The 18,802-nt window shown below is 37.9% G+C and overlaps 1 protein-coding gene across 1 annotated transcript in view; it reads right to left on the bottom strand.

Annotated features, from left to right (window-relative positions):
* LOC109926724 (MOB kinase activator 3B-like) overlaps positions 1-18,427 on the bottom strand; it is a 43,657-nt gene extending 25,230 nt beyond the window's left edge. Inside the window, exons 1-3 of the mRNA XM_048602442.1 lie at positions 18,346-18,427; positions 17,549-17,617; positions 7,227-7,801 (exon numbers count right to left, since the gene is read on the bottom strand). Coding sequence (XP_048458399.1) covers positions 7,227-7,644 — 418 coding nt within the window. The 5' untranslated portion in view covers positions 7,645-7,801; positions 17,549-17,617; positions 18,346-18,427. The remainder of the gene's footprint in view (positions 1-7,226; positions 7,802-17,548; positions 17,618-18,345) is intronic.
* Positions 18,428-18,802: the final 375 nt, after the last annotated feature.

The following is an 18,802-nucleotide window of genomic DNA, read 5'->3' as shown; positions in this document are numbered from 1 at the left end:
TTTGTTAAATATCAGTGCACATTGAGGCAATTACTACCAAAGCATAGGAAGGATGCTGTTAAATTCGAGAGGGTGCAGAAACAATTTATAAGGATGTTGCTGGGAGAGTTTGAGCTATAGGGAGAGCCTGAATAGGTGGGACTTTTTTCCCTAGAGCATCAGAGGCTGAGGGTTCACTTTACAGAAATTTATAAAATCATGAGGGGCATAGATAGGGTGAATAGCGCAGGTCTTTTTCCTAGGGTGGGGGAGTCCAAAACTAGACAGTATAGGTTTAAGGTGAGAGGGGAAAGATTTAAAAAGGATCTGAGGGGTAACATTTTCATGCAGAGGGTGATGCGTATATGGAACAAGCTGCCAGAGGAAATGGTGGAGGCGAGTACAATGATAACATTTATAAGGCATCTGTATGGGTATATGAATAGAAAGGATTTAGACGGATATAAGCCAAATGCTGGCAAATGGGACGAGGTCAGATTGGGTTGTCTGTTGGTGCGGATGAGTTGGATCGAAGGGTGTTTTTCCGTGCTGTTTGACTCTAAGTCTTGAAAATATTGCATGCCACTATAATGCGCAGTAATTTTCCTTCCCTTAACGATCAGAACTCGTCTTACTCAACAGGACTAAATTATAACGGTGCAATATCATCTAATGTTTGGGAGTTTTCAGTGGCAATATCCTGAAAGAAACTGCCCCCTGGAGTATTTCCATCTGTTCTCATAGTCGACTGTTCACTCAGTGCCAGCTACGCACCAAAAAGAACACACTAACAGTAGAATGGATGCTGGAACTCTTCTCTTTTTCTCTTCCCATGCCAAATGACACGAAGCAGACAAAGCATGTTTTTTCACAGTTAGCTTTTCTTAAAACAGTTATTAAGGCTGTCAGGCTATAGCTTGAGGGTCATCATTCTACATTAAGCATGGTTGACCAAGGGACTGTCCTACTTTTATCACCTGCCTTGGGCATATTGAAAGGATTTACTTATTGAACCTTAACCTGTTTGGCTACATTATGAATGCACCTTCTGTGGACTTAAAGTCCTGGAGTGTGACTCAACTCAGACCTTCTGGCTCAGAGGCAAGAACACTAAACACTGATTACAGGAGCCATACTGTACCAGAAAAAAGATGTCTATCAAACAGACATTTTGGTTTCAATGTTGCAAAACAAGGTACAGATTTACATTTTAAAAAGGAAATGTAAATGTGATCACATCGTCTGTCTGAGTGAGGTATCTCATAAGATTAAATTAGGACTTGGACGAGTAGCGAGATTTTTTGCACAGAGGGGAGACTTCCATCACTTGTCAATATGGTCTGTATTCAGGTTTAAGTTCTAACTATCAAATACATGTAAAATCATTAAATAAATGGGTAAGGGGTAGTAGGAACTGCAGATGCTAGAGAATCTGAGATAACAAATGCATTTCTGAAGAAGGGTCCAGGCCCGAAACGTCAGCCTTCCTGCTCCTCTGATGCTGCTTGGCCTGCTGTGTTCATCCAGCTCTACACCTTGTTATCGCTAAAAAAAATGGGTAACTTGAATGAATACTTTAATCATTTAAATGCTAAACATATATTGGCAGACTCATTTCTTCATTTGTAACAAATATTTCTCATATATTCTTAAGATTCTTAAACTTACCGCCCAATATGGTTCATTGACATGCAAAATGTTAACTAGTTTTACACTACCTACGGTGTCTTTTTTATATGAAGCAACCTCAATAGTTTATCAACTATAAATTGAACCATTGCTTTATTAACCATTCATGAAAAGGTTTTTATTTTTGTTTTCTTTCACCACAGCCAAAAACATGTTCGTTGTACTCCCGAGAAAATTCTGAAAATTTCTTAGACTTAATTTATATTTTGAGCTTCCAGGACTAAGAATAACACTTCGGAAATTTTTGGGATCCCACTTCCCCTGAACAGATGCGTCAGAACAGACCCCAAATCTTCTTTGCTAAGACAGAATGAAAGTCTTTCACACAGGGTGGGCAACAACAGATCCAAGGATCAATAAAGATATCTATCCCAATGTGAGCCAATCTGTTCTTGAAATTCGGAGCACAGACCTTTAGAGGTGCTAATATTTCGACACTTTAAACCAATAAAGGACTCAGTCGCCTCTCGAGTAGTATGCCTACTCCACTGATAAGTTGCTGCCAGCCACGATTGCATTATTGTGCCCTCCATTTTGAATATAGTTTGATTGGCAGAATGAACAAAAGCCACCCATCAGGACAAGCTGCTCAAAATACAAAGAGGATGAAAAGCAGCAAACCTATACTGTACAGCATCTTTCTGTTTCATCTTACTTTGTGTAACCACAACTCCAATTCACAGTTCACCAATAACCCCATACTCCTTCTCCCCTACTGGCCATCACATTTTTGGTATCAAGGCCAAAATAAAAGCCTCAACAAAATAAACATTCTAAAACAAATCTGTAAGTGAAATCATGCCATACTTTACTAACATATGAACAAGGAACAAGAGTAGGCACTGGGCCCTCTCAGTCAATAAGATTATGGCTCATCTGATTTTAATCATAACTTAATGTTCCTGCACATTCCCAATAATCTTTCATCAAAAGTCTACCTACCTCAGCCTTAAAAATATTTAAAGTTTCTGCATCCCTACCTTCTAAAACCAATATTTTTAAACTATGACCCCAGTTCTCAATTCACCCACGAAAGGAAACATCCTTTCAACATCCACCCGAGTCAAGTCCCCTCAGAATCTGAGATAACTCCAGCATCAGCAGTTCCTACTATCTCCCCTCAGGATCTTACATGTTTCAATTAAGTCAGTTCTGACTCTGCTAATCTCTACAGGATACTGGCCTAGCCTGTCTAGCCTTTCCTCATAAGGCAATCTGTTCATTCCAGGTATTAATCTAGTAAACCTTTTTTGAACTGCTTCCAACTCATTAATGTCCTTCAGTAAATACATTGACCAGTACGTATAAGGTCCTCTAGATAGGATCTCACAACACCTATACAACTGAAACATAACTTCCCATATCTTGCATTCAATTTCCCTCACAACAAAACGTAACATTTATTAGCTTTCCAATTACTTGCTGTACCAGCATACTAAACTTCTGTAATTCATGCACTAGAACACCTAGATCTCTCTGCATTTTTTAAATTACGTACAAATGAAGTTATTCACTCGTGAATCCCTTAGTGCCTGTCTTCTCCCAATACTCTAAGCAGTGCTACTCTAGTGTTTGTAGCACAGTGGGTGGAAGACAGTGACTTTCAGTGAAAAAGAATACAGTTCAGCTTAAGTAATTCTGCTCCTCGTTGATATGGCTGTGGACAGCATCATCCCATTAGAAGCAGCAGCATTCTGGGTCAATTGGATGTAAGTCAACAAGGACACAGGCAGAATGGCAGGGATGGGAGCGTAAATGCTTTCATCCTGAGAACGGACATAAGAAACAGGAGCAGTCATAGGCTGCATGGCCTATCATATTTGCTCTACAGTTAATTGCATCATGGCTCAACATTTCAATTAATTACTTTCCTATCCTATTCCCACAGCCTTCAATACCCTTAGATCCCAAAAGTGTATTGATTTCAATCTTGAATATTCTCATCAGCCGAATGTCCTCAGTCACTGGAGTAGAGAATTCTAAACATTCACAAGCCTTTGAATGAAGAAATTTCACCTCATATTAGTGCTAAATGGCCAACTCTATGACCAAGCCAAGTAAAACTGCCTTCCAGCAACTACCTTGGGAAGCCTTTTCAGAATTGTCTACGGTTCAAAGAGATTACCTTTTTTTTTAAACTCTGGGCAATTTAAGTACACATTCCAGTCAATCTCTTTTCATAGGACAGCTTCTCATCTCACAAACCAAAAATATATGCAGTATTCAAAGCATGGTTTTACTAAGTCTTGCTTATATACTGCAACTGTCTTGCCATAAAGACATACATACCATTTGCCTTTCTAATTGCACATTACTTGCATGTTAATTTTCTGTGAATCTTATCCAAAGACAGTGAAATCCCTGAGAACCCAATGTTTATTAGTTTCAAACATCTGCTTCCCATTGTTTTCACAAAGTGGATAATTCCACATTGCCTGCATTATACTACTTGTTACCTTACCATCATGGCTTTGAAGCATCAAGTCCTCCTAACAGCATCCTTTTCTACCTAGCTTTGCACCATCAGCAAACTTGAATATATCACAGTCAATATGCATCATAAATAACCGAGGTGCTAAAGATGATCCTTGTGGCACTCCATTAGTTACACCCTACTATCTTGAAAATGATCCATTATTTTACATTTTATGTCGGTAACCAATCTATGATAAAGATGCTACTTCCATGCCATGAATCCTTATCATAAGTAACAATCTATTGTTGTACTTGACCAATTCTGAAAACTCAAATATATTATCTAATAGCTTATTATTATTTACTTGTGAGTTGCACCCTGAAAACATTTTAATGTACTTGTCAATTATGATTTTTTTTTTCATAAATTTGTATTGACACTGCCTAATAATGGCCTATTAATATTACATTTCACTTGAAAGTGCCAGGAGAAAATACAGACTTACAGTTGAAAGATGATAAACATTCAATACTGTGAACTGAATAGGAACCACAAGTATCTACTATCGGGTTTGTGGGAAGTAATTATAATGTTTATGAATCATTCTTGCTTCAGTATTCATTTATTTCAATAGATATATTACAGAGTCATAGAATCATACAGCATGGATACAGATGTTTCAGTCTAACTCATCCGCGCCAACCAAACATCCCAATCTGACCTAGTCCATTTGCCAACAATTGGCCCACATCCCTCTAAATCCTTCCTATTCATATATTCATCCAGATGCCTTTTAAATGTTGTAATTATATCAGCCTCCACCACTTCCTCTGGCAGGTCATTCCTTGCAGGCACCACCCTCTGTGAAAAAGTTCCTCCTTAGGTCCCCTTTAAATCTTTCCACTCACCTTAAACCTATGCCCTCTAGTTTTGGACTCCCCCACCCTGGGGAAAAGACCTTGTTTATTTACCCTGACCATCCCCCTCATGACTTGATAAACCTCTATTAGGTCACCCCTTCGCCTCTGACGCTCTGGGGTAAAAAGCCCCATATTAAAGTAAAACGAATTCTTTGGAATGCAGGTATTAGTTTTATATCAGATTGTGCAGGTTTATTTTTCTGAAATTATACCTTAAAAAGTACCCAAGTATTAACTTGTCAGTGAAGAAAAAGCAACCATAATGTGCACTTTTGGTGCCAGTAGTTACAGTTGACAGAGGCCAGTTTCCATACAGTAAATAGGGGTAGGATAATGATTCGGTGCCACAAAAGGGTGGGATAAACTGGTAGTAATAGTGATAATCTTTTGAGTGCTTTCTGAGGAGACTAGTTCATAAAAACAATGGAAAACAGGTGATTATGTTGTATGAGAGCTTCTTCTCCATTCAAAGTGTAATCTCTTGGTTGACCACTTCTCAGTGACTAATTAAGACTCAAGTCTTCACTCACAAAAGAGGCAGAACCCCCGCATAATCATCATAAACTCTTCACCCCTAAAGCAGCAACATTTGTAAAACAGAATAAAGGCCATTCAGCCCATCTAACTGCACCTTTGATTAAAAATGTTTGATTTTGTATCTTTTTGGAATTTAAATTGTCTGAGATAAGTTGCATAACTCAAGTTGTGTTCAAATATTATTTGATTTGATTTCTCTTTGAAATCAGAAAGATGCACTGTCTACAAAATTAGATGTCACTTCCTGTCACACAAACACTTTGTCTCAAATCTCAGAGACAAAATATTTAACATGCAGTTTGAATAGCTTTATAGATCTACTTAACAGTGCAAATCTTCAGCATCCTTTGTAGTAATAGAATTGGGCACTTGAAATGGTTTCTGTAGCCCCATTAGTGGAATTCCATCACTTAAGGAATATTACCAGAAAGCATACAAAAACAAGTTAGATTCATTCTCACGGCAAGTACAGAGTGGTGGAGTTTATCTGAAGACAATTTTGTTTTTAGGGCAGGTTCAACCAAGTATGTAAACAACAAAAGAATTAATAACTTGCTGCCAGGTAATACAATATCAATCCACTATGCAAAAAATTGATAGGATGCAATCATTGTATCCTCACATTCACACAACATTTTAAATTGATACATGATCTGAACAAAGGACAAGCATTCTGTGGAAAGGGGAAAACATGACGCAAGATCATATGAACTATTCTCTGTCTCGCGCACATACGCACATACACGGGGGCAGGATGCCAGCCTATTTGCTGAACCAGAAGATGCAGTGTCAACCCAGGAAAAATGTATTACAAAGGGCACACCGAGCAAACAGAATACCATTTAGAATGTTATACACTATACCTTTGAGACCTATTTGGCAGTCTATTTGTTAATAGAAATTCTCACTAACTCTATTTAAACAATTCAGATTATTTTAAATTTCTCAACTGACTATTGAATTCATCAACAACTAGTGGAAAGTTTTAATAGAAATTGCATTTTGGCCATTTAATTTTTTTTTTAAACAGAAACGTTAAAAGTCTTATGATTCTGGAATTCACATTGCCAAAAGAAATTAATAACATCTGGTCTAACCCAATTTTCTTAATCTCTCAATACCATGAACAAATTAAGAATTTTCCTGTTAACCATTTCTAAAACAGTACCTTTTCAGTTTGTTGATAAATATCAGCTTAGTATGCGCAACAAATACAGCATTTTGTTCATATTACAGCTTATTTTTGAAAAATACTCAACCTATTTTTCTAATGTCAGTGTTTTATATTCTCTTAATCAACTCAAATCAAGGGCTTTGGAAATAATTATTCATACAGAAAATGCCTTTTCATTTTGTTGTATTGCCACGTCTATATTTGTCTTCCCAGCGATGGCTGTTATTCAATTCAGGCAGTGTACTTTGTAATTAATGCTTGCCGAGTAACACTGGTTCATCAAATATTAATAGTGAGGGAGTTGATGACGTTAAGACAACAAATTGGATCACAGACTTATTGTTAGAACTGTGTCCGAAAGTGGTTTGTAACCAGCAGTTCTATTTCAATGGTTTTAAAACAATACATATTATACCTTTTAGTATTTAGCTTAATCTTCCAAGACCAATGTATAGCTCATCATTTAAACTCTTCTATCAAAAATTCTTAATCTTTATCTCAAAAATCTTACCAACACGAGTGGGGAAATTTTCCTCATTATTGATCAAGGCCTCAATCCAGTCCATGAGCAAATTCATATACTGTGGAGCAGTCACTTTGGTTGGTTTCTTATACTTGTGTTCATCCTGCCACCTGTACTCATACTTCAGCCCGCCAGACATGACAGGACAACTCCTTTCGGTGCAATACTCACAAATGGTACCATAGATGAGGTTGATGCGATTGAAGAAATCTACAGTGTTGACTGCAATCCAGTCATTGAGGTTTTCCCCTGCAGGAAGCTGAACTACTGTCTTGAGATCAACACCAGATTTAAGTGAGGCCTGCGCCTTCTTGAAGAGCTCGAAGCGTTGGGTTCCAGGCTCAAACTTCTTTCGGGGTCGAAAAGTCCTGTCCTTATTAAAGACTTGCTTCAGGCAAAGGGCCATCTTTCAGAAAGTACAGAGAGGTACCAATCTCTTCCTTTAAAAGAGATTCAGTATAAAAAGGGTTTGTTTCTTTCTTGGCTTAAGCTGATTGTATTTAAGAGCTTCAGATATTTTAGTTAGTTTGCTCTCCACAAGTTGCTGCAGCCATCTGTGTATCCTGTAAGACAGTAGAAACATTTCGTATTCAATTGAACAGAGTCCAGTGATATTTTTTCAAGGTATCCAATTGATTAGCATATCAATTCCTGGTAAAGCTACCACTTTGTCAGAACTTAAATATACCAATATGCAATTTTAAGGTACAAGTTAAAATATTAACAGAGAACATTCATTTCTCATTGTCTGTCAGAACATAAAGTAGACATGCAACCTGGTATTTCGACATTATAGACTAGACAATTAAAGTTTTTGAGAAGACTTGTAGCTCGGGTTGTGGATGGGATTGTTGATTTGTTCGCCGAGCTGGTAGGTTGATTTGCAGATGTTTTGTCACCATAGTAGGTAACAAATAACAAACAGGAAAGACCAACAATGGTTCATCGGAGGCGCAGTGATGATGTTACCTAGTATGGTGATGAAACATCCTCAACCAAGCTACCAATTCGCAAAAAAAAAATCAACAACCCCAGACTAGACAATTTCCTAGGACATTCCATGAACAGGCAGGGAATAGAGGATACAGATCATGTGCAGGCAGATGGGATTAGTTTATAATGGCTGGCACAGACATGGTGGGCTGAAGGGCCTGTTCCTGTGCTGTACTGTTCTATGTTCCATGTGAAGCCATTCTCTAGTGTAGTCTACATTGCATTACAGGTGAACTAGGGTTAGAAATTGGTGATAATTGGGCTAGACGGCAGATGGATTCAGTCTCCATTTTAAATTCACATAGTCTTTCATTTGTAAGACATAACTATAAATGATACAACAGTGAAATAAGTCCAGGAAAACTTGTAGCAATTCACAAAGCAAACAGATCTCAAGGAGCTTTACACATTGAGGTGTGAAATGTCATAGCTTGAAGGGGTGATGCAAGTACAGTGTGACATATTCACATATGCAGTTTTCAATATGAAAACACTCAGAGGAAAATTTGACAGACTTTGTGAATTTAGGATTTTCTTTTAAGAATATAATAGGTGCGTGGCAGCAGAATAGGAGATCTTGGAACAATCAACTATCTTTTCATATCCATACCCCAGATCCCTTGATTGACTGAGAAATCAAAACAATCTATTTATCTCAGCCTCAAACACAGTCAACCATGTAATCAGCCACAACTCTTCGGGGTAGGGAATTCAAAAGGTTCACAACCCTCAATACGATGAAATTTCTCTTCATCTCAATCCTAAATAATCAACCCCTTTTCCACAACTTATTGTAAAGACCGTATCTTTTTATTTTTCTGTATTTTTGATAATGGACTGAAATTGGAAAACGACTGCTTTACAAGCCAAGGATTGTTGAAGGATTACTGCACTTTTTTGTTTAGAAAAAGCCAACTTACTTGCAATTACTGGCTGTCATTCTAGGTGAGAGCTGACTTACAAATGAGCTGCAGCCACTGTGTATGAACAGAGATTTGATCAGAAACAAATAGCTAATTGGTCTGTGAAATGGTGATTTCTTATTGACGATAAAGGTCTCCCACCTGCCAATTGGCTTTCAGGTAACTAAACAGCTTGGGCTAGTGTGTTTGGGTCAGAAGTTATCAGATCTTTCAAAGAGAAGAAGCTGTGTTTGCTCTGCAGTAAAATGATCTCAAACCTGAACATAATATGTTTACTTCTCTTCATCAATTGCTGTGAGCTGTGACTTTTAATTCAAAAGTCAGAGATCCTCATAAGTGTGGACCAGTCACCCTATGCCTCCTGCAAACAAGTGAAAGTATCTGGAAAAGGAGGATCAAGGAACAGTGTTCAGATTAGAAAAAGGGTCACGTCAGCAAATCCTGTGGACAAGGACCACTGAGCTGCCTTCACGGTCTCTGTCTCCACACATAACACCCTTTTTTGTGTTTGTCTGTGTGTAGGGGAAGTTCAATGAGTGGATTAGAGTTTTGGCTAGTAGAGTTATATGTCAATGGTTCATAACTTTATCTGTAGCTAGAAATTATTTTTTTGCAATAAATAGTCACTCATTAAGTCCAGACACCTAGTTTGTGCTGTCAACCTGAGTCTAAAAGACAGAAAAAAAATGAGAAATTTTGTGCACTTTTATAAACTCTAATTTCGGTGATGACCCTGGGTAAAGCAGAGCTGAATATCCAGGTGACTACCCCAGTGAAGCAAAACATTATGCCTCGGTTTTCTAGATCTTCCACTCCAGGGAAAATATCATCTCAAAGTCCTGCACGTTTCAATGAAGATACTTATTCTTCTAAACTTCAGGGAGTATAGGCCCAAATTACTTTGTATCTGATCACAGAACAACCCTCCAATGCCAGGAGCCAATATAGCAAATCTTTGCTGTATCCCCTTCAATGCAAATAACTCCTTCTTTAAATAAGGAGATCAAAACTGCTCACATTACTCCATGTGCAATGCTAAACGAGGTTTGCACCTGGCCATTCAGACAGAGGCAAACATTGAAGCAGAATGTATGTCAAAGGTGGGGGAGTTTATTGACATAAAAATTATTTCAATATAATTTGCACTGTTACCATTCTGCTAATATAACCTTAACACACTTCAAGTTAAGATATTATAACTGAAAATTTCTGTTAAAGGTTCAGTTTACTAAAAGCTGATATGACCTTCTTTGAATGGAGACTCTAGAATCAAGTTACTTTGGGATGTTTCAGAAGTGAACTTGACCTTGAGCCAGCTATGCTGGAAAGAGTAGGCTGGCTTCAGATGGCCCTGAAAGGCAATACACTACTTCTGTGGCATTTTGAATGCTCTGGTTTCAAGGAATCCCATGGATTTAGATTACACTCTAACCTTGTTATTCCCAATTAAGCTGCTATGGGCCATGTGGACTAAAATCACTACAGAAAAAAAAACAACTTAAAAAGCTTTCCCACAGGTATTAATATTAACTCTATATTTTAACAAAATAAGATTCTTCGGAGCACAAAGTTTTCCATTACAAGTTAAGCTCTGTGAACACAAGAAAATCCTCCTGGATTTGGCTTCTGCTCTAAATGACTGCAGAATAAAATTCAGGAAATCTCCAGACTATCTTAAGTAGATTTAAAGCATATTAAATAAACCAGCTGTAACATTAAAAAATCAAAGTTATTCTGAGAATTATTGTAGTTGACATGCATATTTCAAATGGTACAGTGTTTGTCAAAAGTGGTCAACAAAGCAGATGACTGACAGAGAAGTTACGGTAAAATTTGTTTTCAAACTGTGTCAAGTAATAACTTTTAATTAACTATTTAATATGAAATAATTGATACTTATTAGATTATAAAACCAAAAAGAAATAAAGATAAACATGAGCCCATTTGTCCAAAAATCTGACATACATAGGGGTCCAGAAATTCAATGGCACTATGCTCATTTTGAGCATTAAATGGGTGCCTAGGACCAATGTTCTCTCACTCTGACATTCCATGTACAGCAACTGGCACACTAACACTGACTACAGCATGGACTTCCAGTTCCAGAAGTCACTGCCACACATGAACCTCGGAGCACCATATGGAAGATAAAGGAAATTAGAGGGACCACTGCCTAGGACTCCAATGTGTTGGCTGGAAGCACACACTAACCCAGAAGGAACAAACCAGTAAAACTTGCAAATGGGACATACTAGTCCATATAACCCATCTTGTAATTTTCAAAATGGAGAAACAGTTTGTTCATTTCTAACTATTGCTTTCTTTTAAAAAAAAAGTTGTTTTTCCCATCGGGAAAGTTCTCTATCTGAACTTGTATTGCATTCATAATAAAGTAAATGAAGTGACTGCATGCATTAAAGTAAATAAATACAACTTTTTTGCTTTTACAAGTTAGAGCAGCACGGTGGCTCAGTGGTGAGCACTGCTACTTCATAGTATCAGGGACCTGGGTTCAATTCCACCCGCAGACAACTGTCTGTGTGGCGTCTGCACATTCTCCCTGTGTCTGCGTTGGTTTCCTCCCACGATGCAGAGGTGCGGCGGATTGGCGATGCTAAATTGGCTGTAGTGTCCAGAGATGTGCAGGCTAGGTGGGTTAGCCATGGGAAATGCAGGCTGATAGGGTGTGGGGCTGGGTCTGGCTGGAATGATTTTGGAGGGTTGGTGTGGACTTGATGGGCCGAACAGCCTGCTTTCACACTGTAGGGATTCTATCAATACTGAGGGGTACATGCCACTCAAGAAGAATAGGAAACTAGGTAAATGTAGAGGGGTAGCGTTGTTAATCAAAGATGGCATTGGTTCAATAGTTAGTGGTGACCTTGGTTCAGGAGATGAGAATGTAGAAAGGGCTTTGGTGCAGATGAGGTATGGAAGGGCAAAATCGTCACTAGTGAGAATGATCTTCAGGCTGCTTAACAGTAACCACAGTTCAGGGTGTTCAAATGCACAGGAAGAAATGTTGAATGTTTGTGATAAAGGGCTGGCAAAAATCTGACAGTAACCACATCTCTAACAACCACAATTTATGGTGAACTTTACACGAAAAAGTATCAGGTGTTTGTGATAAAGGGCCAGCAAAAATCATAGGTGATTTTTATTTACATAAATTGGAAGGATTAGATTGACAATAGTAGCCTGGATGAGAACTTCATAGTACGCTTTCAAGATCATTTCTTAGAACAATACGTTCTGGAACAAACCAGAGAGAAGGATAAATTAAACTCATCATCGTGTAATTTCTCTCAACAGTGTGCCACGTCAGACCCTGTCAAATGCCGTACAAAAATCCATGTAGACAACATCTACGGCACTACTTTCATTAATCTTCCATGTTACTTCTTCAAAAAAAAAATCAATTAAGGTAATAAGACATAACCTTTCATTAATAAATTTATGCAGTTAATCTCATCTCTCAATATCAACTCAAGTAATTTGCACTCAGAACATTTACCTAAGGGAAAACAACATTTATACAGCATGAGAGAAGATTAGTGACTGGTTGTCAGGAAGCCATGGCCATGCAGAGGCATCAGTTCTTTTTCAGCAATATCTCAAGTTCTGTACTACCAAATGATAAAATATTATTTACATTAAGTTTTTCAATTTAATTAGCTCTTGGTTTCCCGTTATTTCTAATATTTCTTTTGTGTCTCCTATAGTGAAGCCAGGCACAGTACATCCACTTAATCTCTCTGCCATTTCCTTATTTCCCATTAGAATTCCACTGTCACAGCCTCTAAGGAACCTCCCATTATTTAGCTACTCACTTCCAGTTTACGTACGCTCATATCCTATATTGTCCCTTACTATCAACTTTTTGGTCAGTTTTAGCTGGTATCCAAAACTTTTCCAATCACAATGCTTCTTGGCAATATTGTAAGTATTTTAATATAAAATTCTCCTTAACAATTTTAGTTAGACACAAATGGATCTATCTTCCTGTGGAGATTTCATTTCTCAGTAGAATATAGACTTTTTGAGAATTATGAAACATTTATTCAAAAATGTTCACCACTCCTCGTCTATTGTCATATGTGATGTGGAAGTCCCAGTGTTGGACTGGGGTGGACAAGGTCAGAGTCACCATGTTATAGACCAAAAAGTTTATTTGAAAACACAAGCTTTCAAAGCGCCGCCCCTTCATCAGGTGAAGTCAAGCTCCGAAAGCTGGTGATTTCAAGTAAACCTGTTAGACTGTAACCTGGTATTGTGTGACTTTTGACTATTGTCTAAAAGTTTAACTTCCTAAGCTACTTTACCCTACTGTCCAAATTTCCCTGTCTTTGACTTGACTTTAAGTTCTAATTATGAAAGTGAATTTATTTATAAAACTCCCAAGCTCAGTGTGAAATTCCTTAATTTTGTGACCATTCTTTCCCAGAGAATGCCTTAGTTTGAGATTATCCTGTCTCATAACACAAGACAAGATCTAAAATAAATGCTTCACTTGTTGGTTCCAAAATATTTTCCTTGAACTTTACTTCCAAATTAGTTTTGCTAATTTTATTTATTAAATTTGTATGAAAATTCAGGTTTTTAATTATTATTGCATTGTCTTTTACATAAGCTGCTCTTAGTTTGATTAGTATACTGTCAGTCAAGATAGCTATTGTTGAGAAGCCAATAATTTACTTTACGTTACTTCTTAACTTGACCATACTGATTACACTTCCTGTTCTGCTGAGCCAAGATTTTTCCACATTACTGTCTTTAAGTCATCCTTAAGTTAACACTACATAAAAACCAAAAGAACTGCGGATGCTGTAAATCAGGAACAAAAACAAGTTTGCCGGAAAAGCTCAGCAGGTCTGGCAGCATCTGTGGAGGAGAAAACGTTTCAGGTCCGGTGACCCTTCCTCAGAACGGGTCACCGGACCCGAAACATTAACTCTGTTTTCTCCTCCACAGATGCTGCCAGACCTGCTGAGCTTTTCCAGCAACTTTGTTTTTGTTCCTTAAGTTAACACTCCTTCCTTTACTTCAAGGGGTTTGGAGTATAAAAGGAGGGAAGTCTTCTGCAACTACACAAGGTTCACATCTGGAGTAATGTGAGCAATTTTGGTCGCCTTTATTTAAGGGAAGAAATTATTTCATTGGAGGCAGTTCAAGTAGGTTCACGAGGATGATTCCTAGTATGAAGGGATTATCTTATGAGCAAAGATTACAGGTTGAGACTCTACTCATTGGAAGTTAGAAGAATGAGAGATGATCTCATTGAAACACGTAGGATTCCCAAGGGGCTTGACAGGGTAAATGCTGAGAGGATGTTTCCCCTCATTCAACCGTCCAGGACCAGACGGCATAGTCTCAGAATTAATTTAAGACTGAGATGAGAATTTCTTCTCTCAGAGGCTTGACAGTCTTTGGAACTCAATGCCATGGAAAGATGTGGGGGCAGCATCAATGTGTATATTTAATGCTGAGGTACACAGATTCTTGATCAGTAGGGGAATCAAAGGTTATGGGGAAATTACAGGAAAGCGAATGTGAGACGTGTGGGATCAGCCTTGATCTTATTAAATGGCACAGCAGGCTCAAGGAGTAAAATAGCATACTCCTCTTCCTATTTCTTATGGAATTATGTTTTTTTTCCATTTTGTCTGCCTTTTTAAAACATCAAATACCCTCAGATATTTAGTTTCCAACCTTAGCCACTATGCAGCCACATTTCCATAACAGCTATTAGATTAAATTCATTTAGCACTATTTGTGCCACTCATTTGTCTATATTGTTACAAATATTTTATGCATTCAGATAAGACATTCACCATTTTACCTTTATCACTTTTCTCTGATTTGGCCTTCTTCACAGATGCACAATTATTAAACTTATATACCACATTAAACTTTTTGTCTCTTATGTTCTGTATATCTCTACCCAAATCAATGAAATGCTGCTTGGGATTGACTTTTTCACTGGATTTCTGAGATACTCAATTAAAAGCTCACACCTAACATTTTAGTTTAAAGCCCTAATGATGCAATTTCCCAAGCCATGGTTCCAGCCCAGATTTTGTGAAATGTGTCCCAATAGAACAGTCCCCTGCTTTCCCAGTACTAGTGCCAGTGCCTTGTGCTCACTGAAATCAAAATCTGTCTCCACATCACTCTTTGAGCCACACATTTGATGCTTTGACTGTTTAACATATGCCAATATTAAACATATTGATTATTATCTTCTGAGGTTCAGATTATTAATTTTGACCTAATCTGTTCAAATTTCCCCCACAGAAATAAGCACAGATTACGCTGAAAATACTCAATAATTCTGACAGAATTGTAAACACAGTTAAAATTTCAGGTCTATGACCTTACATCAGAACATAGGTGTTCTCAGTATTTGTTTTATATTTCCAATCTCCAGTATTTTCCTTAGTATTATCCCAGAAAAATCTCATTCCTTATTCTTTAAATGTCATTGGTTCCTACTTGGACCATAACAAATGGATTTTCATCCTTTCACTTCAGGTTCTGCTCCAGCCATAATAAGATGTCTTCCTCAACCCTTGCACTAAGCAGATAGCATAACATTTGAAAATCTTCTTCATGGCTACAGAGAATAGTAAAAAAAATCCTCTATCTACACAGTCCCTGATAGGCATGACATTCATTGTGACACCCCTATTTAAATTACCTCCCATACAACAGTGCTATAAGCAGTTTGTTCACTAGCTGCAGATTTTGCTGTCATCCACACAGGCCAGAAAAATCTCATACACAACAACAAAAACAAAGTTGCTGGAAAAGCTCAGCAGGTCTGGCAGCATCTGTGAAGGAAAAAGCAGAGTTAACATTTCGGATCCAGTGACCCTTCCTCAGAACTCAAAAATCTCAAAACTGTTGGGTAACGGTCAGGTTTAAATTCCTCCAGCATTTTATCTGGAATTGCAGTCGCATACATCCTGCTTACTAGACCTTTGCTACTTCCTAACCAAAGGGGTAGGATAGCCTCCTAGATCAAAGTTCCCAGCTAACTCTCCCACTCCCTGATATCCTGCAATGTATTCACTTTGGACTCCACCTCAATAACTCTGATCTTAAAGTTTTAGGCATTGCATATACAAGTAATTTATTATATATGGTAGCACAATTGTGTGGGACAGGCCGAAGACCAGAGGGTATTTACCCATCTGTCAATGCAGGTTATTCTATCCTCACTGATCCCCATTAGCTCTCTAGTCACCAACACATTGACTGCAAAATCCTGGTTCAGTCTCATCTCCATGTTGCCGTTTACATTTACCCTTTGTAGAGCTCTTGATGAGTTTTTATGCCTTGCCCTCCACTCTGCTATTGCCACCAAAGACCTCAGTTGTCATGGCCCTAGACTCTGGAGCTCCTTCTAATGATACTCCACCGTAGTGATTGGAACAAGGGCCAGGTGGATCTCAGTGAGTATGAGATCCCTGATTAAGACTGTTAACTTTGGCAAATCAGGGCATCCTATCTGACAGATAAAAAGATGAGTGTCAGAGGTGCTGCTCACCCAGAGAGCTGACTCTGAGGAAGCACCTGTAAATAAAGGGTGATTTGATAGCTGTCTAGGTGCAGTTATTCCATCCACCTTCCTACATCTGTCCTAATTTTTAAAGGTCTCTTTTAAACTTGAACACTTCTGTGAAATCTAGCTGTTTGTGCTAACTCCTGCTTAGTGCCTAACAAAGCATGTAATTATTTATGAAATTATTTTGAATTTAGATTTTGCAGGTGAGCAGGAGGAAGCAATGACAAGTCATATTGAAACATTTATGCATTCTGGCAGTTTTCACTTTCCTTTTTACTCCTCAAGGCATCTCTTGGCCAACCAGACACAGAAACTTTGACATTTTTATGCTCTTTTGTAAAATAATAGCACTGTGGAACTCGTATGGAAGGTCAGGGATTTGCGTAACATCTTGCTCCAAATCCTATCTATTCAAGTCACCTCCAGCGTGTAGCGTCTGTTTGTTGTCCTTGGGCAACAATCCAATTTTAGTAGTTTGTGCTATCTCGGAGAAAGAACTATGCTTTTCTTTCAAAAAATAGCATTCTCGACTTGTTAACATTTTAGGCAAGTTGTCGCTCGCCCTCCCTTTCTTTTCTTACTGCAAAAAGAAGTTGTTAACTTTATTATGTGTGTGAACAGACTGAAACAGCTGTCTTTCTGTTTAGCCTGCATTCCACAGATAAGTGGACAGTTGATTCCCCGCAGCTGATATTCACAAAACTGACACTTACAAATCATTTATTGTGAAAATAATGTTTTTTACTTTAAGAAGTTTTATTTTTTGAAAAAAAGTCAGATGTAGAATAAAACTTTAGTATGAAAAAGTTGAAACTTTCATCACTTACCCCACAAAGTATTTCTCTTTCTCTCTCGTCTACATACACGATCTTCACAGTTGTTACAGGAAGCTGCGACTGGAGGGGGAGGGATGATATTGTTATAGGCTCAATTTAACACAACCGCAGTTTGGTGTTTTCCTCTCTGCAAATTCAATCTAGCGATTTTTCACCAGAGCGCTGGGACAGGAGAGTTATATCAGAATTGCTTACTCTCCTGTTTTCCTGTTAATGATGTCACATCCTGAGACAAATTTATCCTCTTCCCCATACATATGTATTGTTTCTTTTTCAGGGCTTTAACAAATGTTGAAATAAATAGTTCCCTTGGTTTGTTTGGCTCGATTGAAAGGAGTTAACTACCAAAGATGTAAAAGGGGTAGTGTGGTTTCAGCAGCTCACTTCAGACCAAGTATTTTACTGTCTAACTGCTAAATGTCAGTTTTAAGCCTTCTTCATTTTTGTCCGCTGTTGAACATCAGATCAGGCATGTCCGGGCGATAGAAGACAGGGAGCCACACCCCTTAGCATTCTACTTCTCATAGTTTTATAAGGTACTCAGCATTTTGAAATGTCATAAACAAACAGATGCATCTGATAACAGTTATGAGAAAGTGCACCTATCAACGTAATATTTAATTTCTGTGAATGCAGTCCTCGCACAGAGCGTTCACTGAAACACAAGCAGCTGTAATATAGATCGACGCTTTGAAAAAGGACATTTGCAGTATTTGTGCGTCAGAGGCAAAGACCCATCCCTTACTAAACAAAATAAAGTCTGCATGCGCTTAAAATGAGTAGTTTACCTCTGTTGTTATAACGCTGTTACAATTTTTATGTCTTGTTTTCTTAGAAAGCCTCAGGAGAGTTGTGCAGTCTGGACAACATGTTTCCCCCATTTGTTCAAAATGCATTTTGAAAATCGTAATACAATTTTTTCTCTTATTCATCAAAATAAGGGAAAAATATATTTTAAAACTCAAAAACAAATCTAAATATTTCACAGTAATGTTTAAATGTTACTGTTGAATTCCATTCTGTGTCTATTCACATGTTTGTTTTTAACTTGAAGACTCCAGCATTTATTACAGGCCTAAGCTTGAACTTTGAACCACTTATTTTGCAGAAATCTCCCAATCCTGTTTGTTATACTTCCATGGAATGAATATCACTGGCAGTGCTAGCATTTGATCCCGATCCTTGGTTAGCCTTGAGTAAGTGCTGGTGAGTCGCCATTTGCAGATGTAGACCATGTAATGTAGG

Source organism: Rhincodon typus, chromosome 10, assembly GCF_021869965.1.
Source record: "Rhincodon typus isolate 14 chromosome 10, sRhiTyp1.1, whole genome shotgun sequence".
In the NCBI taxonomy this organism is placed as follows: Eukaryota; Metazoa; Chordata; class Chondrichthyes; order Orectolobiformes; family Rhincodontidae; genus Rhincodon; species Rhincodon typus.
This window is presented reverse-complemented; position numbering and strand designations above follow the sequence as displayed.